Here is a 19,849-nt window from a genome sequence, read left to right on the forward strand (position 1 = left end):
TACTGAGCCCTGCTTAGACTTCCAAAATTCTTCACCTCCCCCTTACCTGAGTTCAAAGTTGGCACAGTTTTTTTTCCAGTCCCCATATTAAAATTTAAAATGGTTGAAATCCAGATTTTCCAGATTTTGGATTTATTGTCAGATTACATACGTGGCATTCACATATAGCCCTGAGATTCCTTTTCCCTGCAGGCAAGGCAGAATTAGCCATAATTAGTAGTGCAAAAAATAAACTGTACAAAATGTAATCATATAAATAAATAAAAGAACTGTAAACAGATAATGAATATAAGCAAACTGACTGCAGAACAGAGAGAACAAAAGAAAATCAATACAGTGCATAATTAAGAGTCCTTAGGTGAATCTCTGATTGAGTTTGTCATTGAGGAGTCTGATGGTGGAGGCTAGCAGCTGTTCCTGAACCTGGTGGTGCAAGTCTTGTGGCACCTAGACTTCTTTACTGAGAACAGAGCGTGTGCTGGGTGGTGAGGGTCTTTGATGATTGCTGCTGCCCTCCGATGTACTCATTAGTGGGGATGGGTTTCCCTGTGATGTCCTGAGCTGTGCCCACTAACTTTTGGAGGTCTTTACACTCAGGGGTATTGGTGTTCCCATACTAGCTGGTCAGAACACTTAACATTCTGTTGAAATTTGCCAGAGTTTCTAGTATCATACCAATACCTCCACAAACTCCTGAGGAAGTAGAAGCAATGATATGCTTTCTTCATGATACCATCGGTGTGCTGGGTCCAGGAAAGATCCTCTGAGATGGTGACTCCCAAGAACCTAAATTTGCTCACCTTCTCTACCTCTGATCCCCCAACGATCACTGAATTGTACACCTCTGGCTTTCCTTTCCTGAAGTCAACAATCAGCTCCGTAGTTTTGGTGACATTGAGTACTAGGTTGTTGTTGGTGTATCATTCAGCCAAGTTTTCAATCTCCCTCCTGTATGTTGACTCATCCCCTTCCTTTATGCAACCCACTACTGTGGTATCATTGGAAAATTTGTAGATGGTGTTATTGTCGAACCGAGCTACACAGTCATAGGTGTAAAGTAGAGCAGGGGGATTAGAACACAGCCCTGTGATGCTCTGGTACTGATGGTGATTGTGGAGGAGAAGTTCTTACCAATCTTCACTGATTATGGTCTGGAGGGGAGGAAATCCATGGTCTCATTACACAGAGGGGTGTTAACTCCCAGGTCTTGGAGTTTGCTGATCAGTTTTGAGGGGATGATGGTGTTAAAATGCCCTACTATAGTCAATAAAAAGCATCCTGATAAATGAATCTTTGCTGTCCAGGTTCGAGGACCTTGTGTAGAGCTAGTGAGATGGCATTTGCCGTCGACCTGTATCTACGATAGGTGAATTGGAATGTATCCTTGAAACTGCTCAGACCGGATCAGATATACTTCAACACCAGCCTCTCAAAACACTTTGTCACTGTTGATGTAAGTGCTACTGGACGATATTAGCACTTACATCTTGGGGACTGGTATGATTGATGCCTGCTTAAAACAGCTGGGTACCACACCCTGCTAGAGTGAGCTATTGAAGATATCCATGAATACCTTGGTAAGTTGGTCAGCACAGATTTTTAATACTCGCCCAGGTACTCATTCCGGGCTGGATGCTTTCCTCGGATCCACTCTCCTGAAGGTAGTACATACGTCATCCTCACGTATGGACAGGATGGGATAATTCCCTTTATGCAATTGTTGTGTGATCATACAACGATATTCAGCATACTCTCCAGTTAAATGAACCAAGTACTGTTTTAGACCCACTAACTGTTGGTCTCAATGGACAACGATAGTTGTATCTCCAGCTCAGTAAGCTGTACCATCTCTAACGTGTCTTTCCAGTGTTTTATTACATTATTCTATTTTCAGAACTGGAACCAGGCAGATTTTTCCTACTTCACATTATTCTCTCACAGGATTAAATAGCTTTCTAACAAGTTCTAAATTTCCGAACAGCTTTTTTTAAAAAAAAGACGCCACTGTTCATTTTCCCCCACAATATCAAGAAAGACATCATAAAGCAAACAGAACGACTGGAGTATTTGATGGCCTGTCTGTGCTGAAAACTTTCCATTTGTTCAACAGTGCAGGGATGCAGCCGTACACATTCTGCAGTAACTCTTGGAGATTGGAGTGACCCCCTCGAACCTGCCGTTGAGACTCAGGCTATTTATAAGCAGCTGCTGCAAGGCAGAGACAAACTGAAGTAAGTCACATGGTACTTTCACTATTGAGTCACATTCAGATGTGCCAATGTGGTCACAGGAAGGGGGAGAACCCAAAATGGTTTCTTTAAAAAAAATTCAATGATAGTATGTTGTATAGTGTTTGTGACTGATTTTTTTTTCATTAATATAATATAACCAGAACTACTAATGCTGATTTACTGAAGTTTGCCTGATCCTAATGCAATGATGTAACATGGTTGGGTCAGGATAATAATCCCAGTCCATTCAACAGCTACAAAGCGTAGTTTGGGTGACAAACTAGTCAAGGTTCTGAATATTTCTAAACACCTCAGACATTCATAAACATTCAAGGACTTTTCTCACATTATGGAACAGTGAAAGAAAAATGAACCTTTCTCAAATTTTGAAAAAAAAATTAAAAGCCAAGCCCTTACTCGAGAGACGCAATCTTTCCAAGCTTGTTCCTTCTCAGTGTTTATGATGTATCTGTTGGTGTCAGGAAGGGGAAATAAAATTATAATTAATCAAATATTTTATCTTGCCTTGTACAAATTAAATTACTGAACAGGGGAAAGACTTGGCTCAGTAAAATCAGCTGATCAAAAAGCACCCAGAAATACCAGAACATTGAAACCATAGATTGTGCCACGAGATGGCACTACATTCCCAATCACTGTTCATAAAACAAACAGCAAGTTGAAATGTAACATTTTAAATGATCAACATCAAATAAGGCTGTTTAATTAATTAGTTGTAAATATCCTCACTCCAAGCTAATAGCCATTCATAGTATTATGAAAAGCAGGCACATTAAATAGTTTACCTACAATACAATATAAAATTTTGGCTTAATTACTATGAGTAACAGAGGGCGGTACTGAATTGTTTAAAGTTTAGATGGTGCAATCTTGATGAAAATTGGTATATCCTATGTTACATTGAAAGAGATCCATGTTAAAATGTGTCCTTACATTTTAGAATAACACATGTCAAAACTAAAACAGGTTTCTTCAACAAAATGTAAACTATTGGTTGGCTTGTTCGTGCCAATCACCAATTTTAAAAGGAGCATTTATTTTGTCTGATGCTTTTTCCTCATGGTACACATTGGAATTGAAGGTAATTTTTAATTTATGAATTGTGACATGAAATATTCAGTGTCAATCAGAAAAGATTTCAAATTCAGCTGAAATTAAAAAAAGCACTACTTTTTGAACAAAAAATATGCTCAAACTGGAAGATTTTTGTAACTTTCCTTTTTGTTATTTTTAGAAAGAAGTACCTTGAATCTTCAGACATTAGCCCAGTGAAGGACAAGGAGGAAAGAATACAGAGTGATGGAACTAAAGAAGGTAACCAGACTCTTAAATAAAGAGGCAATTATCCATAAACAATGGTTAAGAAGTACATGTCCTAGAATTAGTAAATGGACTAATAGCACAATTTTGAACAATATTTTTATTGTAAAGAATTATATTGCAGAAATGATATTTTTATCCTATTATTGACCAATGTATCTCATACAACTCAAGGAACTGGAGTAGATGAACTTGGGCCTCTTGAGTCTATTCTGCCATTCAGTGAAATCATTCCTATCCTGTGACATTCATAACCTGACAAAGGGCGCTCAGGCCCAAAACATCTGGTGATTCAGTGTAACTTTACTTCCTATGCAAGGTTAGCTGAGTTGCTCCAGGACTTCTGACTTTTGACCCAGCTCGTTAGAACTGCCTTTAATCTCATATCATTTTAATATCTTTAGTAATAGAAAAAATACTAATTGATTATTATTTTTAGAAGAGTTCAAAACTGTCAACCTTCTATGATCTTATTAATTCCCCTTCATAGCTTCAATCACTTCACACTTTGCCCTTAAATTCCATGAATTATAACCCTATGTGTTGTGAACTTTCATCACAATTTTAACCTACGAGCCCAACTATACTGAACATCCTCCCAGCCAATCTTTGTGGAGCAACTAGCAGCATACATTGAAACATAGAACAATTCTATAGAGTGCCTTGCCAACATCATTATTCAAAGGAATATTTTACAACCATTCTCCAAAATCAAGCAGGTGCATTTTGACAAAACAATATAAAAATATCCTTAGAATTGCTATCATATTGTTACTTTCAACATTTGGGACAAAAGAGAAACAATGAAGTGAAGAGGAAGTTAATCCCTGGGCAGTTGATGGCAGGTGACCAAGGCAGTTGGAGCAAGATTTGAAAAGATCAGATTCAGCAGGGAGAAGCTGATTGGGGAATCAAGGTCAGGTGACCCAAGCATCACTATAAAAGTGAGGGACTGCGCAGAAAGTGGACGTTGTTAGAGTGGTCTGAGCAGCAGGGCTTTGACTCAAAGGGCTTTGGTGAGGAGAAGCTGAGGTGGTGGAGCAGGAGTTGAAGTCAGTAAGGCCCACCCTCTTTGAGGAACAAAAAGATTCAGCATTAGGTGCAGGTAAGGGCAGGTTTATATTTATATTAAATATTTTTTTCTTCTAGTTATAGACAATGGGAATGGCAATCAATGCGGGCGAATATTGCTCTTGTTGGGTGATCATGGAACCCAACAAGAGGAACCCTGATGACTTTGTCTGTAAGAAGTGCATCCAGCTGCAGCTCCTTACAAACTGAGTTAAGGAATTGGAGCTGGAGTTGGATGAACTCTGAATCATTTGGTAGGCTGAGGAGATGATAGACAGGAGTTACAGGGATGGTATCACACCTAAGAAGCAGTGGGGGTATAACTAGGTGACAGTCAGGAGAGGAAAAGGGAACATGCAGGCAGTGTAGGGCACCCCTCTGGCCATTCCCGTCAATATTAAGAATACTGTTTTGGATATGTTGGTGGGGGGGGGGGGGGGTGGTGGGGAGCATACCAGAGACATGCCACAGTGATCAGGTTTCTGGCATGGATTCTGGTCTTGTGGCTAAGAAGGGAAGTGAGGAGAAGAGATTAGTTATAGTGATAGGGGATTCCATAATTAGGGGGACAGATAAGAGGTTCTGTGGAAAAGATCAAAAATCCCAGATGGTATGTTGCCTTCCTGGTGCCAGGTTTGAGATATCTCAGATCAGCTTCACAGCTTTCTCAGGAGGGAGGGTGAGCCGCCAAATGCCATGTAGGAAGGGTGAGGAGGTCTTGGAAAAAGGGTTCAGGGAGTTAGGTTCTAGGTTGAAGGTCAGGATCTCCAGGGTTGTGATCACAGGATGGCTACCTGTGCCACAAGGAAGTGAGGTTAGAAATAGGAGGATAATGCAGCTTAACATGTGACTAAAGACAAGGAGGGAGGGCTCTAGATTTCTGGATCATTGGGGTCTCCTACAGGGAAGGTGGGACCTGTTCCGAATGGATGGTTTGCATCCAAACTGGAGCCAAACTAATATCCTTGCAGGAAGGCCTGCTACTGTTGCTCCAGGGGGTTAAAACGAGATTAGAAAGGGAAGTGGAGGAGGGAAAAGGTGTGAAAATTGCTGTAACGTTAGAATAGGAAAGATTGTACATGGTGAAAATTTTCTCTGGTGCATCTATATCAATGCAAGAAGTATTATAGGAAAGGCAGACGAGCTTAGAGCATGGATTAGCATGTGGACTTATGACATTGAGGTGTTATGAACCATGTGTAATGAGCTGCAATAGACAATGAACCAGACAGTGTTTAATTTTAAACCACTAATTTTATTTCTTACTCTTAAACTATCCTTAACACTAAATCTATCCCATCTGTGGGGGCACTTATCGTGTGTGTGTGTGTGCGCACGTACTAGTCCAGGCCAAAATCTAAAAAGTTACATCAAAGTTCAGTCTTTCAAATTCAATGTTGAAGTTTAGGCCTTTGAAATTTAATGTTGAACTGATGGGAAGAATGGAGTCGTGGCTACTACAGACTCATTCATTCTTCTTGCGTTGCCTTTGAAGAAATATCCATCCATACGAGTTGTAGTTAAAACACTCCTGGTCCTTTTGTAGGCAAAACTCGAACTGGGCGGCCTCCACAAATCTCTTCTCCGGTCTCTTCAAATAACTTCACTGCTCGTCACACTTAAAATGAAGCAGTCTCTCCAAGTGACCTCCACTGTTAGTCACAATCAAAATGAAGCACTTTGACCTGTGGCAGGAGGGTCTTTTGGGAAACAATCCACCAAAAAGATCCAGTCATTCACAGAGAATGTTTTGCTCTGAATTCCACAAAAATGGCCGGCCACAAGAGCTACTTCAAAAAGCCATCTTTTCTCTTCAGCCGTCAGAAGGGTTCTCCCCCTGGAAAACCACAATACCTTTGCAAATGCATCAAATTCTGGAACAGGCTGTAACAAATCTTCCCTCAGTTCTTTCAATATATCGAATTATCACTAGGTTGCGACGTGATGTGTTTGTGAAATGTTAAATGGTAATTGACCATTCAGTCCCTCCTGTTGATACTATCCCTTGCAGTGATAATCCTATTTTACTAAAACGGGAGCTCGTAATAGTGACCATCAGTACAACTTTTTTGCAGGAGGGGCAGGATTGGCAGCTTTATGTTCTGGGTTCTGCTGTTTCAGATGCGATAGAATGGGGGAGGAGTGGAAAATATCACATGTACTCAGGACACACCAGAGGGTTTGTCTACTGAGGCTATAAGGGTGGAGCTGATGAACAGGAAAGATATGACCACACTCCTGTGATTGTATTATAGATCACCCAAGAACTGGAGAAGAAAATCTGTAGAGAGATAGCAGACAGCTGCAGGAAACACACGTGGGAAATTTTAACTTTCCACATTTTCACTGGGACTCCCATACAGTAAAAAAAAAAGCTTAGGTTTGTCAAATTTGTTCAGGAAAGTTTTCTAAATTGATATATAGAGGTGCCAACTAGAGAGCGTGCAATATTGGATCTCCTATTAGGGAACAAGTCAGGACAGCTGATAGAAGTTTGTGTTGGGGAAAATTTTGGGTCCAGTGATCATAATGCCATTAGTTTCAAATTAATTATGGAGAAGGATAGGTCTGGGCCTCAGGTTGAGGTTCTCAATTGGAGAAAGGGTCATTTTGAGGAAATGGGATCTAGAAAGCGTGGATTGGGATAAGTTGTTTTCTGTCAAGATGTGTGAGGTCAGTGGAGGGCCTTCAAAGGTAAAATTTTGAGAGTACAGAATCTGTATGTTCCTGTCAGGAATAAAGGTGGAGTTAACAGGCAGAGGGAACCTTGGTTTTTGAGGGACATTGGGGATCTGGTTCAGAAGAAGAAAGAGATATATAGCAGGCATAGTCAATGAGCAAATAAGGTATTTGAGGAGAATGAAAAATGCAAGAAAAAAACTCAAAGAATTCAGGAAGGTTAAAAGAAGACACGAGGTTGCTTTGGCAGACAATGAGAAGGAAAATCTGAAGGTTTTCTACAGGTATATTAAGAGCAAAAGGATAGTAAGGAACAAAATTGGTCCCCTTGAAGATCAGAGAGGTTGGCTATGTATGGAGCTAATGGATATGGGGAGGGGGGATCTGAAAAGGGTTTTTGCATCAGTATTTACTCAGGAAACTGGTACAGAGTCAATGGAAGTTAGGAAAACAAGCAGTGAGGTCATGGAACCAATGTAGATTAAAGAGGAGGTGCAAATAAGGGTGGAAACATCCTCAGGCTAACAAGATGTTCCCTTGGACTTTGTGGGACATTAGTGTAATTTACAGGGGCTCTGACAGAAATATTTAAAATGTGGTACTGGAGGATTGACAGGTAGCTCATTGCTCTGTTGTTTAAAAAAAGGCCACAATTAACCCTGTAAATTGTAAGCCAGTGGGCATGATGTTAGTGATAGGTAAATTATTGGAAGGTGCTCTAAGAGATCAGATAAACAAGTATTTGGATAGCCAAGGTCTGATTAGGGATACTCAACGTGGCTTTGAATGTGGTAGGTCATGTTTAACCAATCTGAAAGTTTTTTGAGGAGGTTTCCAAAAAGGTTGATGAAGGAAAGATTGTGGATCTTGTCTACATGGACTTTAGTAATGCCTTTGACAAGGTCCCACATGGGAGCTTAGTCAGGAAGGTTCATACATTCGATATTCATGATGAAATAGTAAACAGGATTTGACATCGACTGTGCGGGATAAGCCAGAGAGAGGTGTTGATGACCAGGGATCGGTACTGGGACCATTGTTGTTTGTTATCTATATCAATGACCTGGATGATAATGTGTTTAAAAAAAAAATCAACAAGTTTGCAGATGACACCAAGATAGGAGGCATTGTGGACAATGAGGAAGGTTTTCAATACTTGCAGAGGGATCTGGATCAGCCGGAAAAATAGGGTGAAAGAACGGCAGATGGAATTTAATGCAGGCAAGTGTGAGGTGTTACATTTTGGAAGGACAAACCAAGAAAGAACATGAATGGAAAATAGTATGGCATTGAGGAGTGTGGTAGATCGAGAGGGATTTGGGAATGTAGATTGTTACCTGAAAGTAGCCTCACAGGTAGATAAGGTAGCAAAGAGAGTTTTAGGCATATTGGCCTTCGTGAATCAAACTATTGAGTATAGAAGTTGGGATGTTATGTTAAAGTTGTATAAGAGATTGGTGAGGCCAAATTGTGTGAAGTTTTGGTCACCTAACTAAGATTAAATTAGGTTTCAAAGAGTGCTGAGAAGATTTATTAGGATGTTGCCTGGGCTTTAGGAACTGAGTTACAGGGAAAGGTTAAACACGTTAGGACTTTTTTTCCATTGAAAATAGAAGAATCAGGGGAAATTTGATAGAGGTATTTAAAATTACGAGATATATAATGTTGGTAGGCTTTTTCCATTGATGGTAGATGAGAAGCAAACCAGATGCCAAGATTTAAGAGTTAAAGGGGAAAAGTTTAGGGGAAACTTCTCCACTCAGAGTGATAGGAGTGTGGAACAAGCTACCAGCTGAAGTGGTGTGGTCACTGTGGGCTCAATTTTAAACATTAAAGAAAAATTTGCATAGGTATATGGATGGGAGAGGTATTGAGGGCTATAGAGTGGGTGCAGAAAAACAGTTCAGTACAGGCTAGAAGGGCTGAAGGGGCTATTTTGGTGCTGTAATGTTGTATGGTTCTTAGTCCAAATCCTAGTAACTCTTGCACAATGCATGCCAAACTGTAACTTATGAGATTGTACGAGAAGATGAATATCAAATTTACCATCACATTATGGATTCAATTTCAGCCATCTGGCAGAAGTCTCAAACCCAGAACCAAGTCAATGATTGAGTTCACATTCAAATTTATTGTCACATGCAGTGATAAAATTTGTTTTGCAAACAGACCAGCCAGCCATCTCGTATATTACAAGATGATATCAAAGGTTACAAAATGATATAGACAGGATGCAGAGTTGGGCAGAAAAGTGGCAGATGGATTTCAATCCGGATAAATGTGAGGTGATGCATTTTGGAAGGACTAAGCACTAACGTGTTTAACCTTTCCCTGTAACTCAGTTCCTAAAGCCCAGGCAACATCCTAATAAATCTTATCAGCACTCTTTGAAATTTAATTTAATCTTAGCTAGGTGACCAAAACTTACACAATTTGGCCTCACCAATCTCTTATACAACTTTAACATAACATCCCAACTTCTATAGTCAGTAGAAGGCTGACTATAGAATGGTAGGTTACTTGAGAGTGTAGATGAACAGAGGGACCTTGGGTGTTCAAATCCATACATCCCTTAGGTTGATAGGATAGCTAAGAAGGCCTGTGGGATGCTGGAATTCATTAATAGGGGAATTTAATTCAGGAGTAGAGAGGTCATGTTGCAACTCTACAAATCTCTGATGAGACCACACTTAGTGTATTGTGTTCAGTTCTGGTCACCTCATTATAGGAAGGATGTGGAAGCTATGGAGAGGGTGCAGAGAAGATTTACCAGGATGTTCCCTGGATTGGGAAATAAGTCTTATGAGGCAAGGTTAGCAGAGCTGGGACTTTAACTTTGGAGCATAGAAAGGTGAGAGGAGACTTGATAGAGTTCTACAAAATTACAAGAGGCATAGAGCGGGTGGACAGCCAGCACGTGTTTCCCAGGGCAGGATCAGCAAACACCAGAGGACATGTGTACAAAGTGGAGGGAGGGAAGTTTAGGGAAGAGATCAGGGTATGTTTCTTTTTTAAAAATGCAGTTGTGGGTGCCAGGAATGTTTTGCTGGGGATGGTGGTGGAGGCTGAAACATTGGGGGCATTTAAGTGACTCTTAGACACATGACTGAAAGAAAAATAGAGGGTTATGGGGTAGAGAGAGTTTAGTACTTTTTTTTAGGAAGGTTTCTATGGGTCAAAGCAACATCGAGGCCCGAAGGGCCTGTCCGTTGCTGTATTACACTATGTTCTGTAATATTATATATCTAATGAGACCGTTCAAAAGTGAAGAGATATGGAGAGAGATCAATTGGTACGGTGTAAAATCAATGTAGTTTTATTGTTGTGAGGTTCATTCTGGAGTCTGATAACTGCAGGATATAAACTGTCCTTAACACTGGTGTTGCATGATCTTACACTTGTGAATCTTCTTCCTGACGGGAGGGAAGTGAAGAGAGTGTGCCGGAGTGGGATGGATCTCTTGATTTATTGTCTGTTTTTCCAAGGTAGTGTGAGGTGTAGATAGGGTCAGTAGCTAAGCGATGTGGTATGCGTTAGGGCTGGAACCACATTCACAACCCTCCACAGTTTGCTGTGGTCTTGGGAAGACCATGCAGTGATGCACCCTGACAGGTACTGACATTGCAGCATCTGTGAGAGCAGGCGACATGCCAAACCTTTGATTCTGCAGGAAGCAGAGGCATTATTAACCTATTCTGATCAAAATAATCGGCACACAGCAAAGGAGGTGGAAAACGTCTAGCAAGTTCTCTTGCCCCATCCCTTTTCTAATTGTCATTAACCAGGGAATAATAGCTTTATCTCAAGGCCAAATCAGTGAAGTGGGTGGGGGTGGGGATATGGAGAGAAGATCATTTAGAATTGGGAAGATAAGCAAAGGGGAGACTCTCTGGTAACCATGCACAGTTATGCATAGCATGGTTTTAAACCATTTATAATACCACAACAAAATGGTTGGACCATTTCCTTAAAAAATATCCTTTTTTTAAAATTTAAGAGTTATAGCCGGTAACAGGCTCTTCTGGGTAGCCTGTGTGCCCAAATACACCAATTAATATCCAAACATCATAAATTTTTGGAGGATGGGAGGAAACTGGAGCACCCAGAGGAAACCCAAGCTGACGCTGGGAGAATGTACCAACTCGTTACAGAGAGTGACGGATTCAAACTCTGGTTACTGGTGCTGAATTAGTTCTGCACTAACCGCTGCACTCATGGCACCTCCCTTTGCTGCAGGTTCCAAAGGCCATGTTTTTTTTTAGAGTAACATGTGGGGAAAAAATAATGTAAAGTTTATTTGTTGGCAATCCAAAGAAACAAATAGAAAAGACAGCAGTGTCTGTCTTGGCCAACTTCATGGTGGAGCTCGCCATGGGCTCCATTCATCACCATCCTGAATCTTGAGCCATGGAGCATTGAAAGTTATTAAAGTGCTTATTACTTTAACTACCCCTGAAATTATCTTTGCATGAAATGGGATTGTTTGGCTGGGTTTCTTCAGAGCCTCCTAACTAACCAACTGCAACCTGTCACAAGCAGCAGGAGTGGAGGAGAGTCGCTCGTACCAGGATCGACATACAACAGCGGCAGCCAGGCTTCTGAATGTCGTAGAGGACCTTGAACGTGCTCACCAGGCCTTTGAAAGCCGAGAGGAAGAAGAGCAGGCAAATGAGATGCCGGTTCCCTAAGTCATTGACAGGAATCGTTAATGGTTTACGCTCTGTGCGCAGCTTGCCACAGCCGGGTCGGGATGTAAATAAGAGCGAATTTAACATCTCACCTCTCGGCCATCTGAAACATGTACATGTAGGGACCAGTGAATGAGGGGAGGAGCTGCATCATTTTCACAAATAAAGCACGACCAAGATCTATTTGGGGGAAGGTTGCCATTTAAATTGAGGAAAGGTGTTAATGTGAGGAAGCTAAGCAAAAGCACCTTTTAGTGAATGAGCAGTAACTGGATTCCAAACTCTTCTTGCCCGCTCACTGGGGAAGGTGTTTTATTATTGACTCAGTAATATGTAATTGTATCACAGCAAAAACAACAATGCTAAATGTCTGCAGAGTAATTCAGTGCAGTCAAGTCTGTGTTCAGGGGGGGCCTTCTCAGAGACCTGAGTGGCAGCTTATCATGTGGCTGTATTGCGTCATTATTTTGTTCCTGGCAGAGTTTGTTGCTCCAGTCTGAGCTGTAAATCCTTGTATATTTTTTTTTAATCAGGAGGTTATTATTGCAGTTAAGTAATGTGTGAGAGTAACAGATGTTGTGGATTAAATGTGCTCATTTGATTTTTCTTTGGGAATTTGCATATTATATGAACCCATTTCTGTTGGCTTTATCGTCAAATCTATTTCCCTGACTGGCTGTTTATGAATTCATTAAACTTCTGATGCATCAACCCAAAAGCCTCCTGATCATGGTATTCAGGGCACTTCAGTGAATTTGGAGATAATAAAGGTTAAAAGAGCTGGAAGAACTCTCAACAGATCATGTACGCAGTCGACATTTTGGGCCTGATGAGTTTCTCCAGCACTTTTGTATATTGTTGGGAATAACTAATATTCCAGCGTATAAAAGGCACTTTTAGTGAAAGAAAACACACAATATTAATGGAAGGCTCTTGACCTTAATGCCATTTAAATTGTTTCTGCTGATTCTCACTTGCTACAAACTGGTGAGCAGAAATCCATGAATGACACGTTGAGAAACCTTTTTCATTGATTTTAAGATCACGTCACCAAATGAGTGGAACTTGAAGATTATTTTCCTTGCAAAGCCATTTGCATTTTATTATAGTCTTCCTTTACACATATAAAATGATGACCAATAAAATGTTATTTTTGGTTTCTATTTAAATACCTGCCATGGAATCTGGAGCATTTTTATTTGTTTACTAACCAGGCCAAAAATTATGTGATTTGCGCATAAATGTTTGTGGATGTGAAATATCACAGAGATGACAGCATTGCTAGAAGATCAGCTGTTGTGCAGCTATTTGTTTAAATTGACCACTTTGTCCAGACATAAAGACCAGGGACAGTTCACATACTTTCTGACCCTATCCTATCTACTATTAGGTAGTTAAGAACAAAGTGAAAATTTCAGGCCAAGGAGTGTAAAATTGTTCTCGGAAGCTTCCATGAATATAAAGCACTTTTATTTAAAATGTGGAAGTCACTGGATGCTGTCATGTGTGCAGGAGGAGAGGTTGTTAAGATACAGAATCAAGTCTTTGTTTCCATCTCCAAAACCTCTTTGTGCTACCAGAATTAAATCACAATATAAATGTGAGGTAATGATTTAATGGCACAATAAATTTAAGTAGCAATAGTTCCCCTAAATTTATAGATAAATATTATTTTTAACTTCATCATTTAATTATGGACCACTGGAATATTTTCCCTTCACAGTATTCCTCTTGCCAGCAATTCCAGCTCCCTTCCAGACCAGTACGTATGTTTTTATTTGATTATTCCAAAGGGTATTGGTAGTGTTACCCCAACCTTCCTCCGCATTACCTGGCATTGCTATCAGTCTGAGTCAGATGCACCAGTGGTGTCAGAGTGAATTGACTGCATTTATAACACATTTTATTGTAATTGTCCTTCTCCTTGCAACAAGACTACTAATGGAGGCGTGTATTTAAAATGTGATGCTAATTTAGTCCACCACTAAACATTATTTCCTGCATCCTCAGATTCGGACCAATTAATGGCTCATTACCATCATAAAACCCCAGAAGCATTTGCCACGCAAGGGAAACTGCAATAAATTCCATGAGGTCTGGGTCTCGAGTTATGAATCTACAACAAAACTAGCTAATCTCCATTAATTATTTTTTTTGTCAAAATTGCATCTAAATTTTAGAACAGCCGTTATATTGAGATTTGTGTGGTATTAACACTTTGGTCTCTGGCCATCTTTAACCTTTCATAACGTATACTCCTGACTGGGTCCATGGGTAAACACCAGCATGAACCGGTTGGATATAAAACCAGTCCTGGGGAACTGGGACACGGAGCATATGTGCTTGTTGGTAATCCCTGAAAACGGATACGGAATCCAGAGGGTTAAGCTACTGCCTTCAATACAGTTCTTGTAAATCTTTAATTCTTCTGCCATGTTTAGCAAGTGTTCACTCTATTCCTTTTACTCCAAGTTAATGCAGCACCACCAGTTGTGAACTAAGGGCAGTCCAGGGAGAGTCTCCCCAATTAATTACTTCCACACCCAGCAAACCTTGTATTAAATTATTTTTTGCCCAAAGTTAATTTGTGCTAAGGATGGTGGGAACCTGGAGCAGCTAAGGATGAGACTTGCTTCTGCTTGCAAACAAGATGTGTAATCTTATTTGCTTTTAGCTTGAATCCTGAGAAGCCAACTTCCATTGTTGCTAGTGTTTGATGTGCACAGTGAAGCAGCAGTGCTTGCAGGCATGCAGACCTGAGCCCCTACCCACCTGGATGGGGGGGGGGGGGGCGATCGGGTAAGAAGAAAAACCTCATGGGGTGACATAGGAGAAAGCTTCCCATTCAAATACTGCTATTTTATTTGCACTCTAAAGCCATTACTGTCATAGCACTGACGTTATTTTGGCTTTTAATTACATGTTGTCCTTGACTAAGTTCAGTGGAAGTGATTTAAATGCAAAGATTCTACAATGGTCATTGTATCCTGTTATTGTATTCTGTTTGTATGGTCAAGTATGAAATTGTATCAAATGTTGGTCAAAGGTACTATAGATGATAAAAATGTGCATGTGTATATCAGAATAATTGGTCAGTGTATTTTACAGTTGTGTGAATGCTGCTGTATTTACAAAGGCGAGGATTTGTTTATATGTATATACATGCTGCGCTGGTGGAGTGGCCCATGTATATCAACACTGCCTTAATATTAATATTGTAAGCAAATTTGAATAACCTTTTAATGTGATTTTTTTTAAAAAAAGAACTATCTACTGTATATTGGGGATCAATATTTGCAGTCTGTGAATGTATAATGATTTGTACTTCATCTATAAAATGATCTTGTGTGCTGAACACAAGTCCTTGTTGGTCCCAGTATGGAATAATGCAAGGCCAAGTGATGTTTGCTAGTGTTTATTTACATAAATGTTTTATAAAATCATCAAACGAGCTTTTTGCTGAGAATTTTGAAATGATATGTATTTGTCCTCTCTGTGACGACTTCTGGCTGAAATCAGGCTTTGGAACATGTGTGCTTTGCACTGCATTATTATATGTATATTAATGTGCGGCTCAATATTTATCATGGTGTCTAAAAGACAGTACAAAAAAATTAAAATGTTATCAGGCACATAACAATTTTGCTTTCTGCTCTTCGTGAATTCCACACTGCAAATAAAGGTTTGGGTTTCCTCAACTGAGGAGCACTTCCTTAGGAATATGAGAATCGGTCCACACCAAAGGAAGAAGTTCTGGATTGTTACCTTCACCCATCTTACTCTTCATCTTAAATGTCAATCATGTAACATTCACTAAACAATGTCTGAAATACTCATTTTCTGATTCATCACCAAGGAATTATCTGCATGGGGTCATTTACTGCGTCTGGTGCTCCTGATGTGGCCTTCTCTACTTTGGGGAAACTGGAAGCAAACTGGGAAATTGTTTTGAGTACCTGCGCTGTGTCCGCTGCAAGAGCAAGATCCTTCCAGTGGACAACCATTTCAATTCCACAAGCTTTTCCCACACTGACATGTCTGTCCATGGCAGTGGTGGATTAACTACCACCTGGGCTGTAGGCTGAGCTTTTAGTAATGCCCTCCCCACACCCCTCAAGACCTTGCCCGACAGTCCCCACATTTCACCCAATGCTGTGACCATGGTAAAACACAGAAATGCTGCCGGTCTTATAGTGTCCACAGGAGGTAAAGATACCTTGAAGAAGGGCTCGGGCCGAAATGTCAGAAATACATCTTTACCTCCAATGGACGTTCCTCCAGCATTGTGACTTAACAACTCAATTTATAAATGTGAGTTCAGTTTCTCCCTTTCATTTTGCTGAGATTTCATTCAAAACCATTTATATTTTACACATATTCTACAACTGTCACATAATTAACAGATCAAATATCCCTGCAGTGAAGGAAGAAATTAGGCTTTCATTTATTAATCAAACTTGATTATGCAAAATCACAGTACAACAATGATTAAAAACAGACATTAAAGTTAAAACAATCGTTATCACCTTTGGTTGTAGTGACAGATTTAGTTTAATATATTAATCCAACAATTAAGTTGCAAGGATCGACAACGAGATAGACAACAGACTCGCCAAGGCAAATAGCGCCTTTGGAAGACTACACAAAAGAGTCTGGAAAAACAACCAACTGAAAAACCTCACAAAGATAAGCGTATACAGAGCCGTTGTCATACCCACACTCCTGTTCGGCTCCGAATCATGGGTCCTCTACTGGCATCACCTACGGCTCCTAGAACGCTTCCACCAGCATTGTCTCCGCTCCATCCTCAACATTCATTGGAGCGCTTTCATCCCTAACGTCGAAGTACTCGAGATTGCAGAGGTCGACAGCATCGAGTCCATGCTGCTGAAGATCCAGCTGCGCTGGGTGGGTCACGTCTCCAGAATGGAGGACCATCGCCTTCCCAAGATCGTGTTATATGGCGAGCTCTCCACTGGCCACCGTGACAGAGGTGCACCAAAGAAAAGGTACAAGGACTGCCTAAAGAAATCTCTTGGTGCCTGCCACATTGACCACCGCCAGTGGGCTGATATCGCCTCAAACCGTGCATCTTGGCGCCTCACAGTTCGGCGGGCAGCAACCTCCTTTGAAGAAGACCGCAGAGCCCACCTCACTGACAAAAGGCAAAGGAGGAAAAACCCAACACCCAACCCCAACCAACCAATTTTCCCCTGCAACCGCTGCAACCGTGTCTGCCTGTCCAGCATCGGACTTGTCAGTCACAAACAAGCCTGCAGCTGACGTGGACATTTACCCCCTCCATAAATCTTCGTCCGCGAAGCCAAGCCAAAGAGAAGAAGAGAAGAATGTGTGTATTGGGAAGGGTTGTGGATGTCATGTGACAGCACTGCCCCCTGCCTAGTCAGAGGACACACCAGCTGCCAATCAAGGTTTGATTCCATCCCACCCATTAATGCACACTTTGTCATTGATCCATATAAATTACCTGGACTGGACTCTCCAGCCTGCCTGTACTTGCCCTTGGGCCATTGGCTGTTGTAATTGGATTAACCCTCCTGGCACGGAGCTATTGATCGCTGCTAACGACCTGGGTTGGACCCTTCAGCATAATAAAGATGCCATGTGTTCTTGGTTCTCTTTCTTTGCCAGCTGGGGTCCACCTTGCTTCACTCCAGGTCTAGAAACGTGGAAGGGTGCTGGAGAAACTGTTGGTAAGATGTGCACTGTTAAAAAGGGTTGGGAGTGTTTAATTAGTGTCCCTTATAGCATAGAACTGTGCCTGCACTGAGCCCAGGGGTGGTGGGGCATCTTTTGATTTTCCCTTGATCATTGAATGTACCAGTTTATTGTGTGTGTGTGTTTTGTTCCCACACTATTTTCCCCATGTTCATTATTAATTGTCCACTATTACTTTTCCACAGCTGTTGAAAATGTGTGTGAACGCACGCTGCATCTGTTACTATTTTCCACATTTCTGTAAATAAAATCCTTCCCATCAAAACTGTGTCCAGAGTCCTTGCCTTTGAGACTTGCCAAACCTGTTTCCTCACTCACAACAATGTGCAACTTTTTTTTGCTGACTCTGCCAATTTCAATGAAATGTTAAAGTGGTGGCCCCGTCCACCTGGGCAGGGTGAGGTCCCCGTCTGTCATCACCCTCCCTGTCTCGCTGGGCAGGGAGAGGTCGCCGTCACCCTCCCAGTCTCACTGGGCAAGGAGAGGTCGCTGCGCTGCTCAGGCCAGATGGGCCACCGTGGAAATCCGCCGTGACCTTGGGTGCAGTCGCGGGAAGGAAGGGCTGCAAATATCCCACCAGGTTCCTGCAGTAGTGTAGCTACAGCGCCCATTCTTCCAGTGCTCCTGTATATATGCACAATTCTTCAACCTGCAACAATGTCACCCATTTCTGCCACCTTATAAATAGTTTCAAAGCCTCTGAATTTTTTAGTACAACAGAAAAGAATTATCTGGCTGGCTCACTTGCCCAGAACTTTTCATCTGCAGGAAGGCTACTGGCAATTTTTAATGAAATCAAGCAAATAGAAAGGATGAAGGAAAATAATGAACCTCATTGTTTTTGTTAAGTCATTTTAATCAGACCATAATGTGTCAGGACCCCTTACCTTCTGAACCCCTAGGATTCAGCCTACTCAGCCTAATGGTTAATCTGCCACTGGTCCATGGACTCATTCACTGCCAAACCAAGGCTATCCACATATTTGAGGAACACCTTTCATTCCTTCTGGGCACTCCAACCACATGGCATCCACTTTCCATCGACACCTTCCCCCTCTTACACTATCCCTTGGTCTCTTACCCATTCCTCCCTCTCCCCCCACCTTTTAAATAGACACCTGCCTGTTTTTGCTTGTACATGACAAAGGGTCCTGGCCTGCAATGTTAGTAAATCTTTACTTCCTGTGGATGCTGCGTGTCCTGCTGAGTTTCTCCAGCTTGTTTCTGCATTGCACTTGACCCCAGCGGCTGTAGTGCAGCCTGGTACAGGCATTATTGGCTGTAAGCAAGGGGAGGTTAGATGGCCACAGGGAGACAGGAACATGGAGTTGAGATGATGGTCTTATTAAATGGCAGCACATGATCAAGGATCTGTGTAACCTTCACCATTTCCTATTTCATGTCATCATGTTCATTTAAATGGCCTAATATCAGCAAATCTATGCAAGATTTCATCCCTGTTCTTTTCAATAATCTGGATCTATATATATTGATCATTTGTTGTACTTGGAATCACTGCCAGCCACTGAGCTACCCCATGGAACCACTGCCTTTTCATGGAGACACTACCATTCCTCCATTTCGGGTGCCTCAAACATCCACGTTATGTGCGGCTAGACTGTCAGGTGGATTGGTGTGCCATCCACCAGTCCCACAAATGCTTGCAGCACACTGAGCTGTGGCTGCAAGCTCATCACAGCAACATGTGCCACACGTTGGCTTCCCTGCATGCACTAGGACATTGCGGAGCATCCAATGGTGTGACATTGCTAGTTGGGCCTATATGAGGACAAACACCATAGAGCTGGGGCCTCTCTTCACCCCATGCTCATGCTTCAGCATGATCTATTGGGATCGTTGCCTGAAGAGGGCGCGCAGAATCATTGCGAACCCCTTCCACCCCGTGCACAGCATCTTTCAGCTGCTCCCGTTGGGGAACAGATACAGGAGTATCAGAGCCAGCACCTCCAGAGTGAGAAATAGGTTCTTCCCACGGGCACTGGGAACTGCTCATGCTGACCATCTGAGACTCTCATATTCATGAAATGATATTTATTTATTTGTATGGGTGTATATTTGTCCTATATGTGTGTTATGTCT

The 19,849-nt window shown here is 41.5% G+C and overlaps 1 protein-coding gene across 1 annotated transcript in view; it reads left to right on the top strand.

Annotated features, from left to right (window-relative positions):
• The window catches only part of LOC138761191 (rasGAP-activating-like protein 1), a 325,463-nt gene extending 309,827 nt beyond the window's left edge, over positions 1-15,636 (top strand). The window contains exons 20-22 of the mRNA XM_069932922.1: positions 2,111-2,231; positions 3,487-3,566; positions 11,862-15,636. Coding sequence (XP_069789023.1) covers positions 2,111-2,231; positions 3,487-3,566; positions 11,862-12,010 — 350 coding nt within the window. The 3' untranslated portion in view covers positions 12,011-15,636. The remainder of the gene's footprint in view (positions 1-2,110; positions 2,232-3,486; positions 3,567-11,861) is intronic.
• Positions 15,637-19,849: the final 4,213 nt, after the last annotated feature.

Source organism: Narcine bancroftii, chromosome 4 (genome assembly GCF_036971445.1).
Source record: "Narcine bancroftii isolate sNarBan1 chromosome 4, sNarBan1.hap1, whole genome shotgun sequence".
Lineage (NCBI taxonomy): Eukaryota > Metazoa > Chordata > Chondrichthyes > Torpediniformes > Narcinidae > Narcine > Narcine bancroftii.